A 22,944-nucleotide genomic window follows, 5' to 3' on the forward strand; every position below is an offset into this window, starting at 1 on the left:
TGCGCAGCAGCTGTGAAACATGCACATACAGTACCATGTTAGGGATAACAAGAAAAGGATTTTTTTATTTTTAAGAACAGGTACTGGCTTCTTTTTACAAATCTACGGTGCAATCCCACTTGGAATACTGTCTTCAGTTTTAGAAGCTACATCTCAAAAAAAATTAGAAAGGAAGGCAATTAAGGGGAAACATAATTGGAATGTATAAAAATGAATCAGCATGAATCAACAATAGTTTGTTGCCACCTTCTGGTTGTGCAACATAACTACAGTACATAAGGTTTAATTTTAAATTGATCATGTTTGGCAACACCCAGAATTTCATGTGCTAATCTACTGCATTAGATACTATCACATTAGAGTGTGAGAGTTATTAATACTCCCCAGTCAAAACATACTAAAAATAAGATTAAGAAGAAATGCATAATCCAAACACTATATGTATTTAATTACAGGTTTTTACTTCAGAAAGAAAGTGAGGCAATTAAAAATGCATCACCGTTACATCTTTGCTGTAGAAACATGTTTACTGTAGTGCAGGGGTGGGCAGAAGATAGAAAAGGATCTGCTAATAGATCTATGGGTGATATGAAGTAGATTGGCAATGATTTTTGGCTCCCATTTGTTTAACAATGAATCCAGTGTTGAGGTTGCTGTTCTATATCATAAAGAACAACAACTTACATTCTATCTGTTAACAGCTGCAAGAATGTTAGTGGCTCAATTCTGGCAAGTTACATTACTCCCTTCTTGGAAAGAATGGCTTGATAAAGTTTGGGATTTGGCTATCATAGCAAAAGTAGCATCTTATCTAAAAGTGAGAATTGCATGAAAATGTAGAAACAAATTCTGGGAAATCTGGTTGCCCCTCATATACTATTATCAAGAAAACAATTACCTCCCATGAAAACAAATTCTCGAAGTCGGTTCTGAAGGTTTGTTTTTAAAGAAGAAATATTGCAATTCTATGTTAGTTCATTTTTTTTAAACAGAATTTTATGTTCTGAAGTATTTTCTTTCTTTCTGGAACCATTTAGTGGATTATTGATAATAATTGTCATAGAATTGTAGTTGGAAAGGACCACGAGGATCATCTAGTCCAACCCTTTGCAATTCAGGAATCTTTTGCCCAATGTGAGGCTCTAGCCCACAACACTGAGATTAAGAGTCTCATGCTTTACCAGCTGGATTCAGTGATTTAGACAGCATTGTTTCAGAAGCAATTGTGATTCTGAATGTTTCCTAGTACAGTCATACCTCGGTTTAAGTTTGCTTCGGTTTGAGTACTTTCAGTTTAAGTACTCCGCGGACCTGTCTGGAACAGATTAATCCACTTTCCATTACTTTGAATGGGAAAGATCGCTTCAGGTTAAGTACGCTTTCAGGTTAAGTACAGACTTCCGGAACCAATTGTGTACTTAAACCGAGGTACCACTGTATTGTAACAGAAACAGATTTCCTCCAGTAGATGGCACAGCACAACATTTGTAACAGTCTAGACTAGATTAAGTCAAAGGCCTGGTTACTCTGCTATATTCTGCATGGCTCCCTTGTACGCGGAACAACATGAAAAACAGCAGACATTTGTTATAATCAAAAAAAATACTTTATTATTTACAAATAACAAATACACGGATACAAATATGGGACGGAATGTCCATCTCGTCATCTTCAGCGTCACAGATCAACATATTCATGATATATCCGCACCTCCGATCTTCTAACACTATGAAGCGATCTAATGCTTTCGCTCCTCGTTCGCATGTTTGATTTCCTAAACATCCTCCTTGAAAATGATCTACACATGAAAAAGTAGATGATTGGATCTAGGCACACGTTGCACGCAGAGAGGAAAAGTGTCACTTCCTTGCAGTAGTACAGGATTTTGTGTGCTGATTCGTCCAAAAGTTTATCTAAGTGGCCAAAAATAAAAGGTATTCTGCACAAATGATATGGCAAGAAACACGTGAAAAACACTGCTACGACCACCCTTATGCTTTGGTTGTGCTTCCGTTTGCGACTTGAAGGACTGGTAAATTGTTTGCTTGATTTGTAGATATACTTTGATATTTCAATGTAACACCCTATCAATACTACCAGTACAACGACAAACATGCCGTTGTTGATGTAAATGACAGCTCTGTGCCATTTGACTCCCAGAGAACTCTTTAGCTTTAAACAGTCACCTATGTTTTTCCTAGTCGCATGACCATTTGTAAGGATCACATTTGGCAAGGCTAAAAATCCCATGACGATCCAAACGCACGCAGACAGAATCTTGGTGAAAGTGATGCTGTACATCCTGGAATCCCCAAAGGGTTTCACCACTTTCAGATAACGATCGATGCTAATGAGCCCAAGGAACACAATCGTCGTGTACATGTTGGCGTAGAACAAAACAGTCGAATAACGGCACAGGAAAAAATGGAAGTACCATGGCCCCAGCCTTGAGTCCTGGATGATTTTAAACGGAAATGTCAGGGTCATCATCAAGTCTGCAACCACAATGTTTTTGAGGTAAAAGATAAAGCTGGTCTTGTTTCTGATGTGGAAGAAAATCCATACAGCCAAGCTGTTCAGTAAGATGCTAGCCAGGAATATGATGAGGTAAAGAACAGGTAAGACAATGGTTGTGAATTCATTACTGGTAGAATTCCCAGGTAGATCTTGTGAACAGTTGGCTAAAATACTGTTGCCTTGACCCAGTTGTTGATGATGATCTATAGGAATGATGGAAATAAATGGTCTAAGTTGGTTTAACAATCATAGCTATTTATATGGAACTATAGCAACAATAACTCAAGAGTCACCCCCATAATCAAGAGTCATGTCCCCATAATTTATGTGAGCAGAAGGAATCCAGAAACTGTTTCTGGATGCACACACATTTGAGTAACTGGAGCATGTAGAAAGGCTGCAATTAGACATGATGGACTACTATGCTACTGAATAGCAGTTGTTTGGGATTAACAACTAGAGGTGGCTATTGCTTTTCGTCTCCGCTTGTGAAGCACCTGGTTGGGCTCTGCTGGAAATGTAGTGCTGGAATGCATAAATATTTGGTCTGATTCAGCAGGGTGGTACTTAGGCGGTCAGCAGAGTGAGGTTCTACACCTGGTACAGCCAGGGGAGTTGCCCTCCTCTTTCAAGAAAATGTTTTTATTACACTGCTATGTTTGCACGCTACAGAAAAGGGCTTCAGACCACAGCTCCGGCAATGAGGTGGCAGGGCGTGCATTGTTTTAAACTCGACAGCAGCCAGCTGCACAAGTATGCTTAGTGATGCCAGTGACTAAGATCCTGTCTGCATGCAAAGGCTTGTTGGGATGAGCCCTCGGAGTCTTATTCAAGGACACAAAAGGGTATTGAAAGGGAGGGGGGGGGAAGACTGGAACATAAATATATGCTGTGTTCATAACTCTTAAGACCAGTTCAGCAGCAGAATGAGCTGCCTAAGGAAACTGTAAATTCTCCATTTATTGAAGGTTTGGAAGCAATGAGGCTGCAAGTCGAGTTCAGAGATTGTGCAGGGTGGTGCTAAATCTGTGACAACACGAGAACTACAGATCACCCCGCTCCTGTCTAGCCAAACCTTGGGTCCTGCTTTATATGCCATTTGTGGCAAGAGAGCCACCCCTTGCTTTAGGAACTCTTTACCCATCAGTTTAGACTGCATTGGGCTTCTAAGTCACATGAATCATAGGGTATTTTTGTGGCATGCAGATCATGGAGTGGGTACCCCCAGGTGCTTGATTAAATCCCTAATCACCAGTCTCTAAACTCACAAATGCAGTAGCAAGCTATAGGTGAGTATCTGCTTGCATACATACCTGCCAATCAGATCATTCTGCTATCGGCATTGATAGCACTGCTATATTTGTTCGTTTGCTTTTTTTAAGAGGAGAAGGGGGGAGAATATGGAGTCTCCAATCTAGGGTTGCCCCAAATCTGACACTACAGGCAAATCTCTACTCTTCGGCACTGTCCATGCATTCCAAGCCCAGCAGCAGGAACTGTACTGAGATCTCCCAATTGTGTAGCAAGTGGAACTGCACGCATAGTGGTTTTCTGAATGTGAGTGGCATACGAGCAAGGGTTATCTTCACTAGATTGTGGTGTATATACATACTTGACTGCAATGCCTAGGCTGCCTCGGTATGGTTATCTTTTTAAAATATACCTTTGAAGGTGACCCGGAAACTACAACTAATCCAGAATGCGGCCGCTAGACTGGTGACTGGGAGCGGCCGCCGAGACCACATAACACCGGTCCTGAAAGACCTACATTGGCTCCCAGTACGTTTCCGAGCACAATTCAAAGTGTTGGTGTTGACCTTTAAAGCCCTAAACGGCCTCGGTCCGGTATACCTGAAGGAGCGTCTCCACCCCCATCGTTCTGCCCGGACACTGAGGTCCAGCTCCGAGGGCCTTCTGGCGGTTCCCTCACTACGAGAAGCCAAGTTACAGGGAACCAGGCAGAGGGCCTTCTCGGTAGTGGCACCCACCCTGTGGAATGCCCTCCCACTAGAGGTCAAAGAGAACAACAATTACCAGACCTTTAGAAGGCATCTCAAGGCAGCCCTGTTTAGGGAAGCTTTTAATGTTTGATGGATTTCTGTATTTTAATGTTTGATGGATTTCTGTATTTTAGAATTTCTGTTTTGTTGGAAGCCACCCAGAGTGGCTGGGGGAACCCGGCCAGATGGGCGGGGTATAAATAATAAATTATTATTATTATTATTATTATTATTATTATATATTGATAATGACGGGCTTCATTAGGGGTACTTGTGAATTTTGATTATTAAAAAAGGGATGTGTGTGTGTGTGGACCAGGGGTAGTCTGTTTATTAGATGGTCTGAGGTTTAAAGACAATGACCTCATGAGCTTGGTTAGAATGCTAAGCAGGAATGGAAATAATCAATGGTTGTGTTTGGGAAGTCTTCTAAATGAACTGCTCTTAACTAATAACGTGATACTAAAAAGGAGGTACAGCTGTATAAATTATTAACTCCTCTCTAAAAAAAACTGTATCAGGAATTCCTGATTTATTTATTTTTAAGGTTATTTACCTGGAAGCTTCACATATGACATGTTAGACCCCATTATTATTGTCGATTTGCAGGTCAAATGCTTTTCAGGAGACACACTGGTGGCAATTGATCTGGGGCACATCATGGGTTGTACAAATTCTAATGTCTGAAAAATATAGGAAGTGAAAATATTTACAATAGGCAAATACCTCAGTGTCAACAGCAGCATCTTTAAGTTTCTGGCTGAGCACAGCTGCAGCTGTGCTACAGGCCTCTGCTTATAGGACAAAATGATGAACTCAGCTGCATCTTGGCCCTTAAGAGACAACTCAGACATGGCTTTTCTTCCATGGAGTTCAACTTCAAGTAAAGAGGAGATAGGTGTGCACCATCATCTATGAAGTGTGTGCATTTGCTTCCTGATTTGTCTTGTGGAAAATACACTACACGGAAATGATAGTTTAGCAGGCATGTCCAAAGTCCGTTTCGGGGGCCTAGTCTGGCCCGCTGGTCCATTTAATCCGGCCCCTGTGGCAGTTAATTTCCTGGGGTAAAATCCTTTAAAAAGGTGAACAACTTTGGTCGGCCCTCATGGCCCTTCACTTCATCAAATCTGGCCCTCTTTGAAAAAAGTTTGGACACCGATCCTCCCTCATACACACAGAGATGTGTCACTGTGAATGAAGAAGCTAGGATCAGCCCCAATTCTGGAATAGGCTATTACAATGTCACTGCTCTCTTGGGCAATGCAGCTCTCTGTATAGCTTCTACATGCCCATGCATCAATTACCAGCTCACTCTGCCATTAGCTTATAGTAGCTGTTGCCATGTAACATGGACTCCCAAAGTAGTACAGTAATTATCTGGAGACAGACCAATATTTTAAATGACTCCTATGGGTAAATTGTGAGCAACAATGAATGCAACAACAAGGGCAGACTGTATCTTGTGGGCAGGTGGTTGCATGTGAGAAAAATGAAGGCCAATACTTAATTCATTCCAAGCTAACACAAGTATATATTTTTCCATTTTAAGTACATTTGTACTGCTGCCTGTAGTTTACTGATGCTTTAGCTAAAAGCCTGGGCTTCTCATGGATCCTTCAGCATCATCAATGGGATTCAATATAACCGTGTCCTGGTTGCAGACAATTAGCTCTCTATTAAATAAAAGTGATGCCTACCATTCTTGAGTTTCTCACTTTGAGCCACCAAAGACCAATTTACTTGATTAGATTTCTTGGGTAATAATCTCTGGATTCCCTTCACCTTCTGATTGCTTTGCCCTTTCAAGGCAGACAATCGGCAACAAATGACAAGCTGAATGACTAATCTTGACTCACATAATCTTCATCCCAGAGTAAATTAGTATGCAAATAATATTGGGGTTGTTACCTCTGGTGGATGGATTAATGCAAAACACAGTGAAGAGTGAGCAATGTGAGAAAACTAGGCTAGGGAGTGTCATTCAGAAACACCAGCGATAGTTAAATTCAGGAAAATATCCCTGAGAACTTAACCTCTGGATTCTGGCTATACTAATAAGCTTTTTCTACATCCATTACATAGCTGTCAACTTTTCCCTTTTCTCGTGAGGAATCCTATTCGGAATAAGAGAATTTCCCTTAAAAAGGAAAAGGTGACAGCTATGGTCCATTGGACCATATGGACCTAACAGAAGCAGAAGACATCAAGAAGAGGTGGCAAGAATACACAGAGGAATTATACCAGAAAGATATGGAGGTCTCGTACACCTCAGGTAGTGTGGTTGCTGACCTTGAGCCAGGCATCTTGGAGAGTGAAGTCAAATGGGCCTTAGAAAGCACTGCTAATAACAAGGCCAGTGGAAGTGATGATATTCCAGCTGAACTGTTTAAAATTTTAAAAGATGATGCTGTTAAGGTGCTACACCCAATATGCCAGCAAGTTTGGAAAACTCAGCAATGGCCAGAGGATTGGAGAAGATCAGTCTACATCCCAATTCCAAAGAAGGGCAGTGCCAAAGAATGCTCCAACTACCGCACAATTGCGCTCATTTCACACGCTAGCAAGGTTATGCTTAAAATTCTACAAGGCAGGCTTAGGCAGTATGTGGACCGAGAACTCCCAGAAGTGCAAGCTGGATTTCGAAAGGGCAGAGGAACCAGAGACCAAATAGCAAACATGCGCTGGATTATGGAGAAAGTTAGAGAGTTCCAGAAAAACGTCTACTTCTGCTTCATTGACTATGCAAAAGCCTTTGACTGTGTCGACCACAGCAAACTATGGCAAGTTCTTAAAGAAATGGGAGTGCCTGATCACCTCATCTGTCTCCTGAGAAATCTCTATGTGGTACAAGAAGCTACAGTTAGAACTGGATATGGAACAACTGATTGGTTCAAAATTGGGAAAGGAGTACGACAAGGTTGTATATTGTCTCCCTGCTTATTTAACTTATATGCAGAATTCATCATGCGAAAGGCTGGACTAGATGAATCCCAAGCCGGAATTAAGATTGCTGGAAGAAATATCAACAACCTCAGATATGCAGATGACACAACCTTGATGGCAGAAAGCGAGGAGGAATTAAATAACCTTTTAATGAGGGTGAAAGAGGAGAGCGCAAAATATGGTCTGAAGCTCAACATCAAAAAACCAAGATCATGGCCACTGGTCCCATCACCTCCTGGCAAATAGAAGGGGAAGAAATGGAGGCAGTGAGAGATTTTACTTTCTTGGGCTCCTTGATCACTGCAGATGGTGACAGCAGTCACGAAATTAAAAGACGCCTGCTTCTTGGGAGAAAAGCAATGACAAACCTAGACAGCATCTTAAAAAGCAGAGACATCACCTTGCCGACAAAGGTCCGTATAGTTAAAGCTATGGTTTTCCCAGTAGTGATGTATGGAAGTGAGAGCTGGACCATAAAGAAAGCTGATCGCCGAAGAATTTATGCTTTTGAATTATAGTGCTGGAGGAGACTCTTGAGAGTCCCATGGACTGCTAGAAGATCAAACCTATCCATTCTTAAGGAAATCAGCCCTGAGTGCTCCCTGGAAGGACAGATCGTGAAGCTGAGGCTCCAATACTTTGGCCACCTCATGAGAAGAGAAGAATCCTTGGAAAAGACCCTGATGTTGGGAAAGATTGAGGGCACTAGGAGAAGGGGACGACAGAGGACAAGATGGTTGGACAGTGTTCTCGAAGCTACGAACATGAGTTTGACCAAACTGCGGGAGGCGGTGCAAGACAGGAGTGCCTGGCGTGCTATGGTCCATGGGGTCACGAAGAGTCGGACACGACTAAACGACTAAACAACAACAATGGTCCATTACCCACATTTCTTATTCTACTATGAACCCTGATAAGTTCTGTAACAGTTTAGGATTGTGATAGCATGTCAATCAATTAAAAATAGGGCATTATTCCCAGCCCTCTGTACTTCTTGTTTCTGATGTTTCCTCTATCTGCACAACTTATGACCTACCAACAAAATACTGTGCAGGAACTATAGTTCATCTGCCTACCCAGAGTTCAGTAAATCTAACTTTGCTGCTACCTTTCTGGGAATATTGAGCAACTGCAATACTGCCATAAATTGTTGGGAGCTGCACTCATTCGAGTCCCATGGTGGGTTAGCCTGCCTTTGTCCCATTTTATAACCATTTAAACATTTTGGGAGCATTACAAATAAATTGCATTTCATTTTATACATGTGTTTGATATGTTTCCTGTAAATAATAAATTAAGATCGCAGATGATAAAAAGTCAGCGGCGCCAAGAAGATGGTAAATTTTATGCCATATGTAATTCTGAACAGAAAATAACCATTTCTAGTCCCAGTGATAAAATGCAATATACATTTACATTCAGTTAACACAAGTAAATGCAGGTCCGTAGCCTAATTTGAATAGATGCTTCACTTGCCAAACAATATGATAAAATGGCTTCTAAACACAAAAAACTTAAATGGCCTGTTGCAGATAAACAACACTTCCAGTTGCCAGTTTTGTTTCAACCATGTAGTTTTCTTCAGGGGCACACATTGACTTTCTCAGAGTGTATCCAGAGTGCATAGCATCTCAGACTTCTCATAACACTTTGAAAAATTCCTTCAGTCAACTGAATTAAGAGGTCTAAATAAGAAATCTAGTAAAAATGTCCAAGGAACCAATGGACATCACTGAAATATCTACTCATCAACCACCTGGGTGGGAAATGTATTTCCTATCCATTTGTCTCTGTAAGACATAAGAACATAGGACAAGGCTGCTGGATCAGGCCAATGGCCCATCTATTCCAGTGGTCAACCAGATGCCTGTGGGATGTATGCAAGCAGGGCATTAGTGCAATCTGCCCACCTGCGGTTCCCTGTAACTGGGAGGCAAAACATGCACATCTTGGCTCGTAGCCGTTGATAGCTTTGTCCTCCATGAATTTGTCTAATCTTTTAAGCCCCTGAAATTGGTGGCCATCACTGCATCTTATAGGAGCAAGTTCCATAGTTTAACCTTGTGCTGTGTGAATAATTGCTTTCTTTTATTGGTCCAGAATCTTCCATCATTCCGCTTCATTGAATGTCCACGAGTTCTAGTGTTATGAAAGAAAGAGACAAAAATGTTTCTCTGTCCAATTTCTTTGTGTCTTTATGCCTTGCAGAAGTTTATCATGCAACCTCTTAACTTTTTTTGTAAACCCAAAAGCCCCAGATGCTGTAACCTTTCTTCTTGGTGTAATTGACTCCACTTTCTACACCTCTCCATTTGGAGGACTGTCTATTGACTCCTCCTGTATGCTTCCTGCAACTTAACCAATTCCTGATCCATAAGAGGGCTTCGCCTCTCATTCCATGACTATAAGGCTTACACAGGAGCCTTTGTGAAGTACCTTGTCAATGAGATGCAGCAATTCAAGTTTCACTTGTGAAAGTGGAGGACCTTGGTTGGACTTCCGTAGGAAACACTTGACTTCATACGCTGTGGTCTATGATGACTAAACACGGAGAAAGCCCCATGATTTCAGCTCGCTGACACAGCTTTTACAGGTAGCAGCTTCCTATGTTTTCAGCTTCCTCTCTTTCCAAACACCTCCCCTTTCTGCCCTTCCTTTCTCAATAGAGAGATTTCAAGATGCCTGGAACAATTTCAATATTGGTATTACCAGCAGCCACTGAAAAAGGGACAGGTAGCAGTGACTTCAAGTTACAGCAAAGAATATAAAAGTTGGAACAGCAACTGAATCTGAATTGGAAACCCCCACAATCTCATCTGAAGTTATGTACACACTCATTGCACCCAGTGTAATCTTACTAGGCGCACAGGGATTGTAAAGCTTGGCTTCCTGTGTTGTGCAAATGCTTGACATTTTAGATTATTCATAGATACAGACAAAATACAGGATGCTAAATGATGTACCCAACATGATACCTTCCAAGGTGGTGTTGGACTACAACACCCATCATCCTTGACTGTTGGCCATGCTGGCTGGGGCTGATGGGAGTTGTAATCAAGCAACTTCTGAAAGGTCCCAAGTTCCCCATTGCTGTACTATACAATGAGCTGGGACTAGTGTGTCTTGGACAGATGTAAAACATTTATTTAAAGCATCCCTTAAAAAAAAGAAATTCTCCTCAAAAATGACGTTATGTAATCTATAGGTTTCTAAGCTACCTCTGCCAACTCCTAGCAATAACCTTGCTCAATGAGGAGACCTGTGTGAGTACTGGGCAGTTGTTCAAGCATGCCCTTGGATTGATCTTCCACTAATGAGCTTTGTCATCTTAAAGCTGTGCTTTCTCATTTGGTCTTTTTGTTAACTGCCAGGTTCATGGCAGTCGTGGCACTAATTGGGCAATAGGTTCTTTAGTAATGCAAGCAGCATAGTGCTTCCCTTCATGCCCTTGTAGTGAACTCCTGTGAGCCTTAAAGGCATTCATGTCTACTGCATATGATCAGATGGGGACTTCAAAGCATTTCTTAACAGAAGCAAAGTCAGTTTCACTAGCATAGTATTGTCTTTGTGAAAACTTCCTGTACTCCTCTCTATTAGAAACAAAAAATAAAAAAAAATTCCTTCCAGTAGCACCTTAGAGACTAACTAAGTTTGCCATAGGTATGAGCTTTCGTGTGCATGCACACTTCTTCAGATACCTCTTTATTAGACTACTACTACTAGTAGGTCTAGTAGTATTAAAAGTACTAGTAGGTCTAGAGGTTCCGGTTTCCGCCTGCAGGAATGGCGGACCTGTTTTCCATCTCTCTGACCTTCGTAAGGAATTTGGCGGTTGCTAGGGGAGTAAATGGCAACCCCCTACCCTCTCCGGGGGTTACGGAGAGGGGCCGCTGGCCCGCGATGCCCCCAGACCCACTCCGACTGTTTTTGGAGTGGGGGGAGCTTGGGCTGAGCACTTACGAGGGCCAGGACTCCCGGACGCTAATCTGCATGGCGGGGATTTCCATGGTTAAAGAAGATAATTAGGCTTAAATCTATGGACATACTTCAGAAGGAGGGGAAGAAGCGCTGTTTACTGCTGAGAAATTTATGCTGCTGAGGGAGAGGAGTCAAAGACTGTACTGCATCTGGAAGAAGGATTGATGGGGACGGAGCGATAAGGGAAGTGAGTTTTTATTTTTTCTTCATATATGTTGCCTCGTACCTTCCCGGACGCGATGTCCTGGCTTGTTTGGAGTGAAAGAGAAGCAAAAGACTGTGTGAGTTGAACTTTATAACTGTTGGGACTGATTAACTCACACAGGAGAAAGAACATCTGTGAAACTTTGTTTGATATTTATCTCAGCAGCTGGGAAACAATCGGATGAAAGTGGAAAACATCTATGTGACTGTAAGGGGAAGATCTGGATTATTATGAACTTGGAGGACGATTTGAACTTTAGAAAAAAGACGGCAGTGGACGGTTGCGAGGAATTCCCAATTTCTTGAAGCATGGGAACCCAAATAAAAAATTCTTTAGATGATTTGGCATAACATTCGGTTTGATTGATATATATATGTGTATAATTTGAAATATTGAATGTGATATAATTGGTTTTAATTGGAAAATTAATAAAAATATTTTTAAAAATAAAATAAAATAAAAAAGTACTAGTAGGTCTAGAAGTACTACTACTACTACTAGTAGTAATAATAATACAGTCATACCTCGGTTTAAGTACACCTCGGTTTGAGTATTTTCAGTTTAAGTACTCCGCGGACCTGTCTGGAACGGATTAATCCACTTTCCATTACTTTCAATGGGAAAGTTTGCTTCAGGCTAAGTACGGACTTCCGGAACCAATTGTGTTTGTAAACAGAGGTACCACTGTATTAAGCTGTTAAATTGAAGTTAAACCCTACAACCCACAAACTGTATGTGCTTGTTTTTCATTTAATCTTGTGAGAATTATTTTTGAGAGGCAAGAAAATATAATCCAGGTTGAGATGGAATTTTATATGGAAAGAGGGACCAAAGGCTCACCTAAACTAGCTGCCTTCCCAAAGCTGACAGCCAGTGTATGCCTTAAGTATGAGTTTGTTTTACCTTGTTTGTATCTTGCCTTTCCTCCAAGGAGTTCAGCATGGCAGGCATGGAGCTATTCTATTCTACTTTCACATCAGGGCTTTAAGATGGGGGTTCCTAAAGTACTCTGTGGACCACCAATAGTGCATGAACTTCAACCAGGAGGCCCATGGTGGTGACTCTGCATAGCGGTGTTGTATTGATGTGTGTGTGAAGAATGGTGGGCACAGCAGCTGTGTGCGTGTGAAGAACAGCTGGCATAGTGGCTACTGCATCCTTCTTAGAATCTGGTGGTCTTTCTGGAAGGTGAGCAGGATGGAATAGAAGTGATTGGGGAAGGAAGCTCTGCCTTAGAGAAAGCCATGGCTGGTGGTAAGACAGGTGAAGGTCCTGAGCTAAGTGATCTGCCAAGACCTGAAGCAATTTTCAAGTGATCCAGGGGAAACCATGTTTGGTAACTACTGCTCTAAAGAGTACATATGATGTAGAAGGTGAATTGCCAAAAGCTAGCTCCAAGTTCAATACAGTCATACCTCTAGATACAAATGCTGCGGGTTGCGCACAACACGGGTTACGTACACACCGAACCCAAAAGTAACAGAATTGGTTACTTCTGGGTTTGGCAATTCGTGCATGCAGAGATGTGCCGAATGACGTCATGCGCTTGTGCAGATTCGGCGCTTCAGGGTAAGTACTGCTCTGGATGTGTACGGGGCTCTGGAAAGGATCCTGTTCGCATCCAGAGGTACCACTGTAAAATAATTGCAGTATCTTGTATTGATTTTTAATCCTTTAATATTCTAATCCAGGTAATCCTGACCAGGTATGGACAGACACCTATCCCTTTGGGGGGGGGAAAAACCCAGGATATTCTTATAGTATTGTAAATGTTTCCCACTTTGCAATCAGGGATGCCAACAGAAGCTTATCGTGGTATTTGTTAATGCTAGAGAGAAAGAGAGAGAAAGTCTGCAATGCTGATCTAGTAAGAACCTCAGTGCAGAGGAATATTTTAAGCCTCATATGTTTTATAGGTTGTGTTGCTACATAGTTAGCATCATTAAAGTAAAGCCTCTGCAATAAATATGTGTAAAGTACACAGTGCTGCATGTATGGTGCAATTTGTTGTTGTTCATGCTGATGGACTGGTTTGTGTGTGTGAGCGACATAGCTAAATTATAGATTACATGATACACTGGAATTATGATGAGTTAATAGCATCTGAATTGCTTATGGCGTTGGATTATTTGACCTATATATATATAAAAAACCCCATCAAGGTGACGAAAAACTCTGCATGGAAGCCATACAATGCCCAGTTTGGTTTCTCTTTCCCAGTTTGTATATGGCTTTGTTTTCAAGCATTAGGCTACATTTAGGTTGTGTTTTACTATTTTAAAAAGGCGCTATAATGTTGCCATGCTTGAGCCTTGGTACATATTTCACCACTACAGATGAAGGCAGCCCTGTTTAGGGAAGTTTTTAATGTTTGAAGTTTTATTCTGTTTTTAATATTCTGTTGAAAGCCGCCTGGAGTGGCTGGAGAAACCCAGCCAGATGGGTGGGGTAGAAATAATAAATTATAAAATTATTATAATGGAGTTTAGCTTTCTTTCTTTTTTAGCTGGTGAAAAAGCGGCATTGGGATATCCTAAGGACTTTTTCTGTGTTTCAGCCATTTTGCCAGGTGCAAGGTAAAGAGATGTATATAATGAGCAAATCACGATGCTGCTTCCCTCAGCAAAGTCTGCCTATCCCATTCAGGCAAAATGACATACATCCTGGGAGTCACTGTTTACCAAGAACAGTTTCTATTTTTCTGGTTCTTATTCATAAAACCATTGACTTGGATACTAATTAGGCATCCGTGAATAGAAGGTCTCATTGATGGAACCAAGATCTGGCAGACAATTCCACCAGCAAAGGTGTTGGTGGAAGAGGAGGCTGCATTTTTTGTTGAGTCCCCTCTTTATCCTGTAGCCCACAGCACCACTCATCATGCTGCTCTGGAGGTTCCCCAACCCTCTAGCACAACTATTCGGGGGCACACAGGACTTCAGGAGGAAGAGGGAACCAACAAAAGTAATCTCTGTCCCCTCTTCCACTTGCATGATTGGAGTGTCAGGTGACTGGACCTTCAGGCAGGGTTTTTCTTCTTCTTCTTCTTCCAGTGGTTCCAAACTCAGAATCCTAGCCATTGTCCCAATTCTTGCCTGTTTGCGACGCCTTGATGATTTTTGTTGTTGCTAGTTTTGTCATTCCTTTAACTCTGTTTTTGAAGTCTCTGGAAGTTAAAACTCTGAGTGGGTGGATGCATTATCTTTAAGGGAGAACATCATGGCAAGGTGAAGAACAGCCTAGCCACATCCATCAGCCAGAGAAGGAGCACCTTCAGAGAGTTTGCATTGTCCCCTCATTTTTAGATAGAACTCTCTGTTCCAACCCTCAGTTGTCCTGGCACTGGAGAGGAGAATGGAATTGTATGATGGCCCTGTCCGTCAGCCAGGGGACTGAGGGCTATTGCGTTGTGGGTGTTACAATGGGTTTTGATATTTGATTTGTTTTAAATTAACCTCTTGCTTTTAGGCTGCCTTTAGAAATCATTCGGTTTGAAAGTGGGGTATACATCTCCTAAGTAAACAACATTGCACAAGAATCTTGATGCATACCAAATAGACTTGGATCTATTCCCCCGACCGTAGGAAAGTTGCCTGAGAAGAGTTCTGCTCAGGGCATGCTTTCACTAGTGGAAGGTGGAGGGCGGTGGATACAGAGGGAGAGAAAGCAACTTCTACAGGTCCTCACCACAGTCTCTTGCACCTCTCTGTACTAGCTTGGTTTTCTGATGTTAATTTGTGTGGCATGTTTGTTACTTGCTGCCCTGGGTTCTTATAAGAGGAAGGCTAGGATTTTTATTTTTATTTTAAAAGAAACAAACACTTAAGTTTAAATTCCTAATTCTTTTTTTTAAGAAATATAAAAGTTATCATTAATTAACATACTAGATGACCCTCAGGGTCCCTTCCAACTTTACAATTCTAGAATTCTATGTATTAAATTTACTAATTTAAATACTAAATTATTTAAATGATTACAGTGTAAAAGAAAATCTGTCCTGGAGTTCTGAACATTGTAGGTGGTGATGCTGGGGGCTACGGGGGGAGTTGGCAAAAGTCTTGCTGCCACCTTCTGCCAGTTGGATTCCTCTACTTGATCAAATGCCTTCCATGGATGGGAGGAGCCCATATACCCCCCTATTTCATGGGAATGTCTGTAGCTCAGTGGTAGAGCATCTGCTTTGCATGCAGAAGTTCCCACTTTCAATCCCCAGTGTCTCCAGGATGGGCTGGAAATGTCCCTTGCCTGAAACCCTGGAGAGCCAGGATCAGTCAGTGAAACTACTGAGCTGAATGGGCCAACAGTGTGACTCAGTGTAAGTCAGCTTCGTATTTCCCTATCCGGTTGCCTTACACATCAAGGGACTTTCCATTTCATGGCCTGCAGTTATTGTGGGATATTCTGAACTGGTAAACCTAACTGTCTAATACAACATGAGTGCTATCCGCAGCCTTGCAGAAAGAACCACCACCCTCTTGGCTTTTAAATGAGTGGAAGAGAGCATATTGTTTTGGAGAATAAATAAATGCAGATGTTTGGTAAATAGTACTTTAATAATGTAAAAGAGTAGTGGCAGGGGAGACTGTGAAGTTGTTCTTTGTAAGAGTACAGGGGAGTCCTAAGCATGTCTTTTGCTTTCCGGTCCTAAAAGACCTACATTGGCTCCCAGTACGTTTCCGAGCACAATTCAAAGTGTTGGTGTTGACCTTTAAAGCCCTAAACGGCCTCGGTCCGGTATACCTGAAGGAGCGTCTCCACCCCCATCGTTCTGCCCGGACACTGAGGTCCAGCTCCAAGGGCCTTCTGGCGGTTCCCTCATTACGAGAAGCCAAGTTACAGGGAACCAGGCAGAGGGCCTTCTCGGTAGTGGCACCCACCCTGTGGAATGCCCTCCCACTAGAGGTCAAAGAGAACAATTACCAGACCTTTAGAACGCATCTCAAGGCAGCCCTTTTTAGGGAAGCTTTTAATGTTTGATGGATTTCTGTATTTTAGAATTTCTGTTTTTTTGGAAGCCGCCCAGAGTGGCTGGGGGAACCCGGCCAGATGGGCGGGGTATAAATAATAAATTATTATTATTATTATTATTATCCGTGTGACATGGAACTATGGAATTAATTGGGTTGGTCTCAAGTGTCAAGTTAGATTGGAGAAACAAGGGGAAGGAGTGTAGATTTCTGAATAATAAAAGTTGAGGTTGCCACTGGCCACTATGAAGGAGCATAGTGAATCCGGAGATGGGAAAGAGAGGTTGCAGATGTAGGTCACGTCTGCCAAGTTAGGAAAGGGGACGTATTGTTAAAATAGGTGTGGACTTTGCTCAGCATTGCATTGTGGGGTGGAGCACAAGACCTGACTAAGGGTGATGGATTCCTAAAATTAACTCTGCAATTAAGAGAAGGAATTCTAGACTTTTTGTTATTTTAATGCACACCTAGCTATTGTACCAAATGGTCTCTTAATTTCAGTGATTTTCTGTTGATAGTACAATGAACACAAGGTTGTTTAGCTGGTGAGTTCTTAAGTGCGTGCCTTATGTGCATGTTACCATTTCTAAATAGAGGAATGAAGCAGCAACTCCATTCTTCCTTCAGACTTCATTTCTGCCTATGTAAACTACCAGGCATGTTTCTCTGATATATTGGAGAGGTACTTTCTATTCCTTTACTACCCAACCACATTCCTTGTTCCCTTAAAATAAAACCCTCTCTACTCCATCTGCACCTCTCATTGGTTCTGCTGTGCCTTCTTTGAGTGCTTTTGACTAGCTGGAATGTGTCCTTGAACTGTCCAAGTCTCCTGCAGCCGGGATGGAGTGGGGGGCATAGAAACCTTTGACCTTTGGATGGCTGGAATATCAGCCATTGTAGGTAAGGCTTACAGCTGCAGCTCTGCTGACTTTTTGCCTTGGCACCATTATTTTCGGGCTGAAAGTGTTTCTTCACCCCAGGTTACATGAACAGGATTAACTAAACCACTAATTTAATTAAGCTCCAGCAGACAGAATGTCCACTCAGCCACTAGGAAGCTGAAGTGTTCTCTGCTGCAAAAGGTAGCTGTCTAAACTACAAGCAAAGCTGCCAGCCATTCTGCGTGACTGGCTGCCGAAACACTTACAGTGGTACCTCTGCTTACGAATAACTTTACTTATGAATTTTTCTACTTACGAATGGAGCTCCGTCTGCCATCTTGGATGCGGTTTAGATAGGATTTTTTCTACTTACGAATTTTTAGATAGGGTTGCTTCAACTTACGATTTTTTTTTCTCCCAATGCATTCCTATGGGATTCTACTTACGAATGTGCATTCGGACCGCATTAAATTCGTAAGTAGAGGTACCATTGGAGATGTAGAATCCATAGGTTTTCCCATTGTGGCAGATCTGCTAGAGTAACCATACTTTCAGAGGTGTAAAGGATTCTGCCCAAGTGGCACAGGGTGATTGCCACTGGCCTGCATAGCAATACTGCTTCATACACTGTAGTTGTTTCAGCTTGTAATATTGATTTCACTGACTCCACTCAAACCCGGCATAACTCAGAAACACACGCTACTGCTCCATTGTGTGTTGGAGATTTAACTTTGTAGGTAGCCATGTTGGTCTGACGCAGTCAAAATAAATATATATTTTTTAAAAAAATTGTCCAGTAGCACTTTAGAGACCAACTAAGTTTGTTCTGGGTATAAGCTTTCGTGTGCATGAAGACGTATCTGAAGAAGTGTGCATGCACACAAAAGCTTATACCCAGAACAAACTTAGTTGGTCTCTAAGGTGCCACTGGACAATTTTCTTCATGTTTTTTTATTTATTTGTTCTTCTTTTCTGTATACAAAAGTAGCGCACCTATGCATAAAGTGATATGCTTAACTTTTAAATGAATTCTCTTAGGATTCACCAGCATCCTGCAACCTACACTAAAGTTTCTTTCTTAAAGTTCCTAGCCACTAAGAACATATTCCAAGTTCTTAAAGTTCCTAGCCACTAAGAACATATTCCAAAGAAAACAAAGCGAAAGGCATACGTTAACACAAAAGAAACATGCTACAGGTTTCCATTTCTATGAGCATCCTGTATATGAATTGGCTAACTAAATAAAGGTAATGATAAAGGACCCCTAGGTGTTAAGTCTAGTCAAATTCGACTATGAGGTGCGGCACTCGTCTCCACTTTTAGGCCGAGGGAGACAGCGTTTGTCCTGATGTGGCCAACATGACTAAACCGCTTCTGGTGCACAGAACAAAGTGGTGAGTGCCAGAGTGCACGGAAACACTGTTTACCTTCCCTCCACGATAGTCCCTATTTATCTACTTGCACTGGCGTGCTTTCGAACTGCTAGGTTGGCAGGAGCTGGGACAAAGCAACGGGAGCTCACCCCGTCACAGGGATTCAAACTGCCAACCTTATGATCAGCAAGCCCAAGAGGCTTGGTGGTTTAGACCACAGCGCCACCCACGTCAGATGCAGGATGCTCATAGAAATGGAAACCTGTTGCATGTTTATTTTGTGTTAACACATGCCTTGTGCCTTCCTAACATTTTTATATTGCCCTTTCTCTAAGTTGCTCAGGGCACTTCATATTTCTCCCCCCCCATCCCCCCCAAATATGGTCATATTTGAGGCAGAAATCTGAAGAGTTGACCTGGTTGGAGTACAACCCAGTAGCTGTCCTTTGGATAGATTGCCTGGATGTGCTATTTAAGTGCCTCCAGTCCCCCACTATAAACACGAGCATGGGCTTTATAACATGAGCAAATCACTTCAGTGATGAATTCTGGAGCTGAAATGCCACACCGAGAATCTGGGAAGCTGCCAAGTGATCTGCCCTTAGACATTTGCTTTCAGGCTTAAATAGTCGAGCTGCAGGAGCAACAGAAATCTTTGTTTTAAGTTTTCCAGTGGACAGAAACTCCACAATCCCCAGGTGTTTACTAAGACGGCATTGCAGCATGGTTGGGTAGCTCTGTTAATCAGTGGCTTCTGCAGCTTTGCTTTTGACTTGCAGCTGACATCAGTGGCCGGGAAGGGGGAGAGAATTAACTTCCTGTGTCTAAAGCTGAAAAAGCAGCTATGGAGGGGCGTCAGTTCTTCTAGGGCTACATAACAGTAACCCTCAAATGTCTGCGCATTGGAAGCTATCAGTGGGACAGCTTTCTGCTTGATGCCATTTCAGTCAAGCTACCGTAGATGTGATGGAGGTCCCATCCTTATGAAGCAAGGATACCGGGGCACTTTACAGGAAAATGAGTGCACGAGGAAGGGGAGAGAAACAACCCACTACCCTCACGTCACTGTGCTCTCCTGCATTAAGACATTTTATTAGTTCATATTCAGTCTTGGAGTCAGGTTAGGGGAGAATGCTGCTTAAAGCAATGGGACGCATGCAGCAAAGCCAGACAGGGGACAAGAAATGGGCTTTTCTATCCCATGGGCACTCCTTTTCATGCAAAGAGTAACCCCCCCCCACACACATGAGAACTGAACAGTCGTGTGCATAAAACCACATGTGACTACATTTTCTTAGCCTGTTTGGCTATGAGTAGTTTTGGTTCTGAACAGGGAGGAGCTCTGAACCCCTAATGATGGTTTTTAAAAATTCTAACACTATTTTTTTTTTAACTTGCAGGAATAGGTAGCGCAGGGTAGAATGCAATACACAGGAACATTTTTTTAATTTAAATATTTAGAAGTTTTAGTATCATAACATTTAGCAGTTGCTTTGCTACTAAAAGGTCTTTATCATAAAACAGTTTTTTTTCAGATTGAATAACTACTCTACTAGAATCAGATACTTACTCTCCTGTGGTGCTAATTATACTAAAAATAGAAGCAAGTTAGAATTTCAGAAAAACCCCCAACAAATTTTTTAAAAAACTTGCCTCCTCTTCCCATTATGGCATTCTGTAGTGTTCTCTGCACTCCATCAGTCCAGACCAGTTTGTAGTATCATGTTGGATGGACTGGCTCCTCTGTGAACTGAGTAGTGTAACATTGCACGGTGCATTTCAGAATGCCAGGGCTCCTCGGGCACCTTGGGAATTGGAGCAGCTCAGACAGTGTTGCATGCTACTACACGTACAGAGAATTGTGTGGCTGGTGAGTTAACTCTGCCTAGAGTTATTTTAGGGTGGGGAGTGGAAGAAAGGCACCTGTGGTTAGGGAACGAAGACTGGTGTGCGTGTGTAACAAGAGGGTTAAACTAAAGGATAAAAAGAGATGGGAAAGAGAGGCAGAGGTTGAAAAAACACACATCAGAAAGCAGAACCTGTTAACACTCTGTTTGGTTCTCCTCCCACAAACTGTGAGATAGAAATGGGTACTTTCAAGTGACCCGTTCACTGAGCATCCTGAAATGTTTGCAGGGAGACTAGACGTTGGTTATTTAATGAGCATTCATTCCGATTTGTTTAATGTTACATGGTATTGCTTCAAAGCAAGTGTTATCCCACACTTCACACTGCATTTCCCTGTCACCTTCCTTATCACAAAAAATAATAATCCAATCTTTTGGAGAAGTGGACCCAAGAGCTCCATGTAAACTTTAATTGCACAAACTGAATCTGTCACTATGTGACAGAATCCCAACAGTGACAGCCTGGAAGCACCCAGTGACATCTTTCATGCATGCCCACTTCTCTTTCCCCTACCACACAGGCATCCCTAGTTATTTCTCTGCAGCTGCTGCACAAACGTTTATGCTCCGTACAAGAGCAAAACCAGGCCTATGAAGACTAGTGAGAACTGTAGTATTAGCAGTGGAAGACAGATGAATGACCCCCCCCCAAAAAAAACAAGCATACAGGTGAAACCATTTTTGTTATGTTTTTGAACGAGTAGCAAACGGGGGCAGTTGAAAAAGCATACATTGTCTGATGTACCAAAAAAAGCACGCCTGGATTTTGTAAAAGCAATAAGGTATCCTTGTTTCTTTCCAAACAAAGCAATGCATGTACCGCAGTGTAATCTTGGAAACTTCTCAAGATTTAAAATATGTATAATAAAAGTGATATCAGTTCACATATCTGAGAGACTGGAAACAGGTTGTGTATAAGCTAAGTAGAAAAGCTTTAATCTGTTGGCTGCTCTGCATTTATCAGAAATTTAGCTGAACACTCAAATCAATTACTCCAAGTCATGGTGTACTAAGCTGAGGGGCTTTTAATGCCCTTGTTTCTGGTGTTTTCCAGAGATTCCTTGCCTGGCGTGTTCTAGCGTGAACTTCTTATGCCTCATTAGAGCAATTAAAGAGAATATAAACCCAATGCTACTTTTGCTGAGCAAGACCCAGCAGATCTAAGAAGAACCTTTCAAGTCATTTTTAAAAAATGTTATAGGTTCCCAATTTCGTAATTGCCTGTTATACAACATGAGAGTTTAGCCTAGTAACTTTTTTGTGTACTGCACAGGAATGTTTTTGTTTTTCAACTTTTGGAACTAGACAAAATCAATCTAGAGTTACAGACCAATGGAAGCCTAAATTTACAAACACCTTGTTTTGACTGCACGCATTTCGTCAAGAACAATTTGAAAATTTGAGGTATCATTAAAGTACAGCCCTTCTATTTTGCGCTCTTTTGAGATAGATATAAAATAAATTACCTGTCATCTGAGTTGTTCTTCATTTGGCTTTTCGTTGCTAATGCTTGTAGCAATGTCTCCAGCGTGCATTATATTCTTCCAAAACATTAAAGTCTTGTTTGCTTTCTCCAGGACAAGAAAAAACACATGTTTTGAACTAAGTATCCGAAGATTCTAAAGTAAGGTGGATTTATAAGTTAGGCGTAGGGGTAAATCAGACCCACAATTAATGCGTGCTGGCTTCCAAGTTCTTTTCTCTTGGTCTGAATGGTCTGAGCCAGGAAGAACTTGAGTGACAAGCTGTTTCAGAGGTGACTCATGAGCTATAGCGTAGGTGAGATTTGAAAACTTGGGGCTCACTTCCTGGCTCTGGAGTAAAATTAAAGTGACAGGCTGTGATTCAGTTGTGGCGGCACTGTGAAGGGTTGGAAAACATGTTTTACAGGATGCTTAAGGAAGTTATATTTCATACTATTTAATCAAATAAATAAATAAATGATAAAATATCCGAAAACCAGCAATAATAACAGAACTGTTTCCCCCAACAGCAGATGTTTTGTGATATTGAAAGCACTGGGGGAATTGCACTGGGAAGTGTGGGACAGTATTGGCTTGATGGAACGAGGTCTAACCACCCTGGAAGTAGATAGGAATGAATCCTCAATAAATAGCGTCCCCACAATCTTTGGGGAGGGGGGGCAGGAATTCAAGATGACTGTTCC

General features: G+C 41.8%; 2 protein-coding genes across 8 annotated transcripts in view; one reads left to right on the forward strand and one right to left on the reverse strand.

Annotated features, from left to right (window-relative positions):
* MED12L (mediator complex subunit 12L) overlaps window positions 1-22,944 on the forward strand; it is a 180,444-nt gene that overhangs the window by 71,984 nt on the left and 85,516 nt on the right. The gene's annotated exons all lie outside the window — the stretch shown is intronic.
* GPR87 (G protein-coupled receptor 87) lies at window positions 1,590-22,491 on the reverse strand. Of its 3 annotated transcripts, XM_035132418.3 has the most exons (3): window positions 22,244-22,491; window positions 5,074-5,200; window positions 1,590-2,720 (listed from the first exon to the last, which is right to left on the reverse strand). In XM_035132418.3, exons 2-3 carry the CDS (start codon window positions 5,177-5,179, stop codon window positions 1,678-1,680), a joined length of 1,149 nt encoding a protein of 382 aa, XP_034988309.1. In that variant the 5' UTR covers window positions 5,180-5,200; window positions 22,244-22,491; the 3' UTR covers window positions 1,590-1,677. The 3 variants fall into 3 exon arrangements, with proteins under 3 accessions (XP_034988309.1, XP_034988311.1, XP_034988308.2); XM_035132420.3 differs by lacking the exon at window positions 5,074-5,200 and having other exon boundaries at window positions 1,591-2,720; window positions 22,244-22,375; XM_035132417.3 differs by lacking the exon at window positions 22,244-22,491 and having other exon boundaries at window positions 1,593-2,720; window positions 5,074-5,493.

The sequence above is a fragment of the Zootoca vivipara genome, chromosome 5 (assembly GCF_965207765.1).
Source record: "Zootoca vivipara chromosome 5, rZooViv2.hap1.1, whole genome shotgun sequence".
In the NCBI taxonomy this organism is placed as follows: domain Eukaryota; kingdom Metazoa; phylum Chordata; class Lepidosauria; order Squamata; family Lacertidae; genus Zootoca; species Zootoca vivipara.

Excerpts from the sequence above, each read along its gene's own strand:
- GPR87 (XM_035132417.3), bottom strand. The coding sequence starts at position 5,371 with ATGTCTGAGTTGTCTCTTAAGGGCCAAGATGCAGCTGAGTTCATCATT. Across the intron at positions 2,721-5,073 it reads GTCATATGTGAAGCTTCCAG|ATCATCATCAACAACTGGGT; the intron begins GTAAATAACCTT and ends TCATTCCTATAG.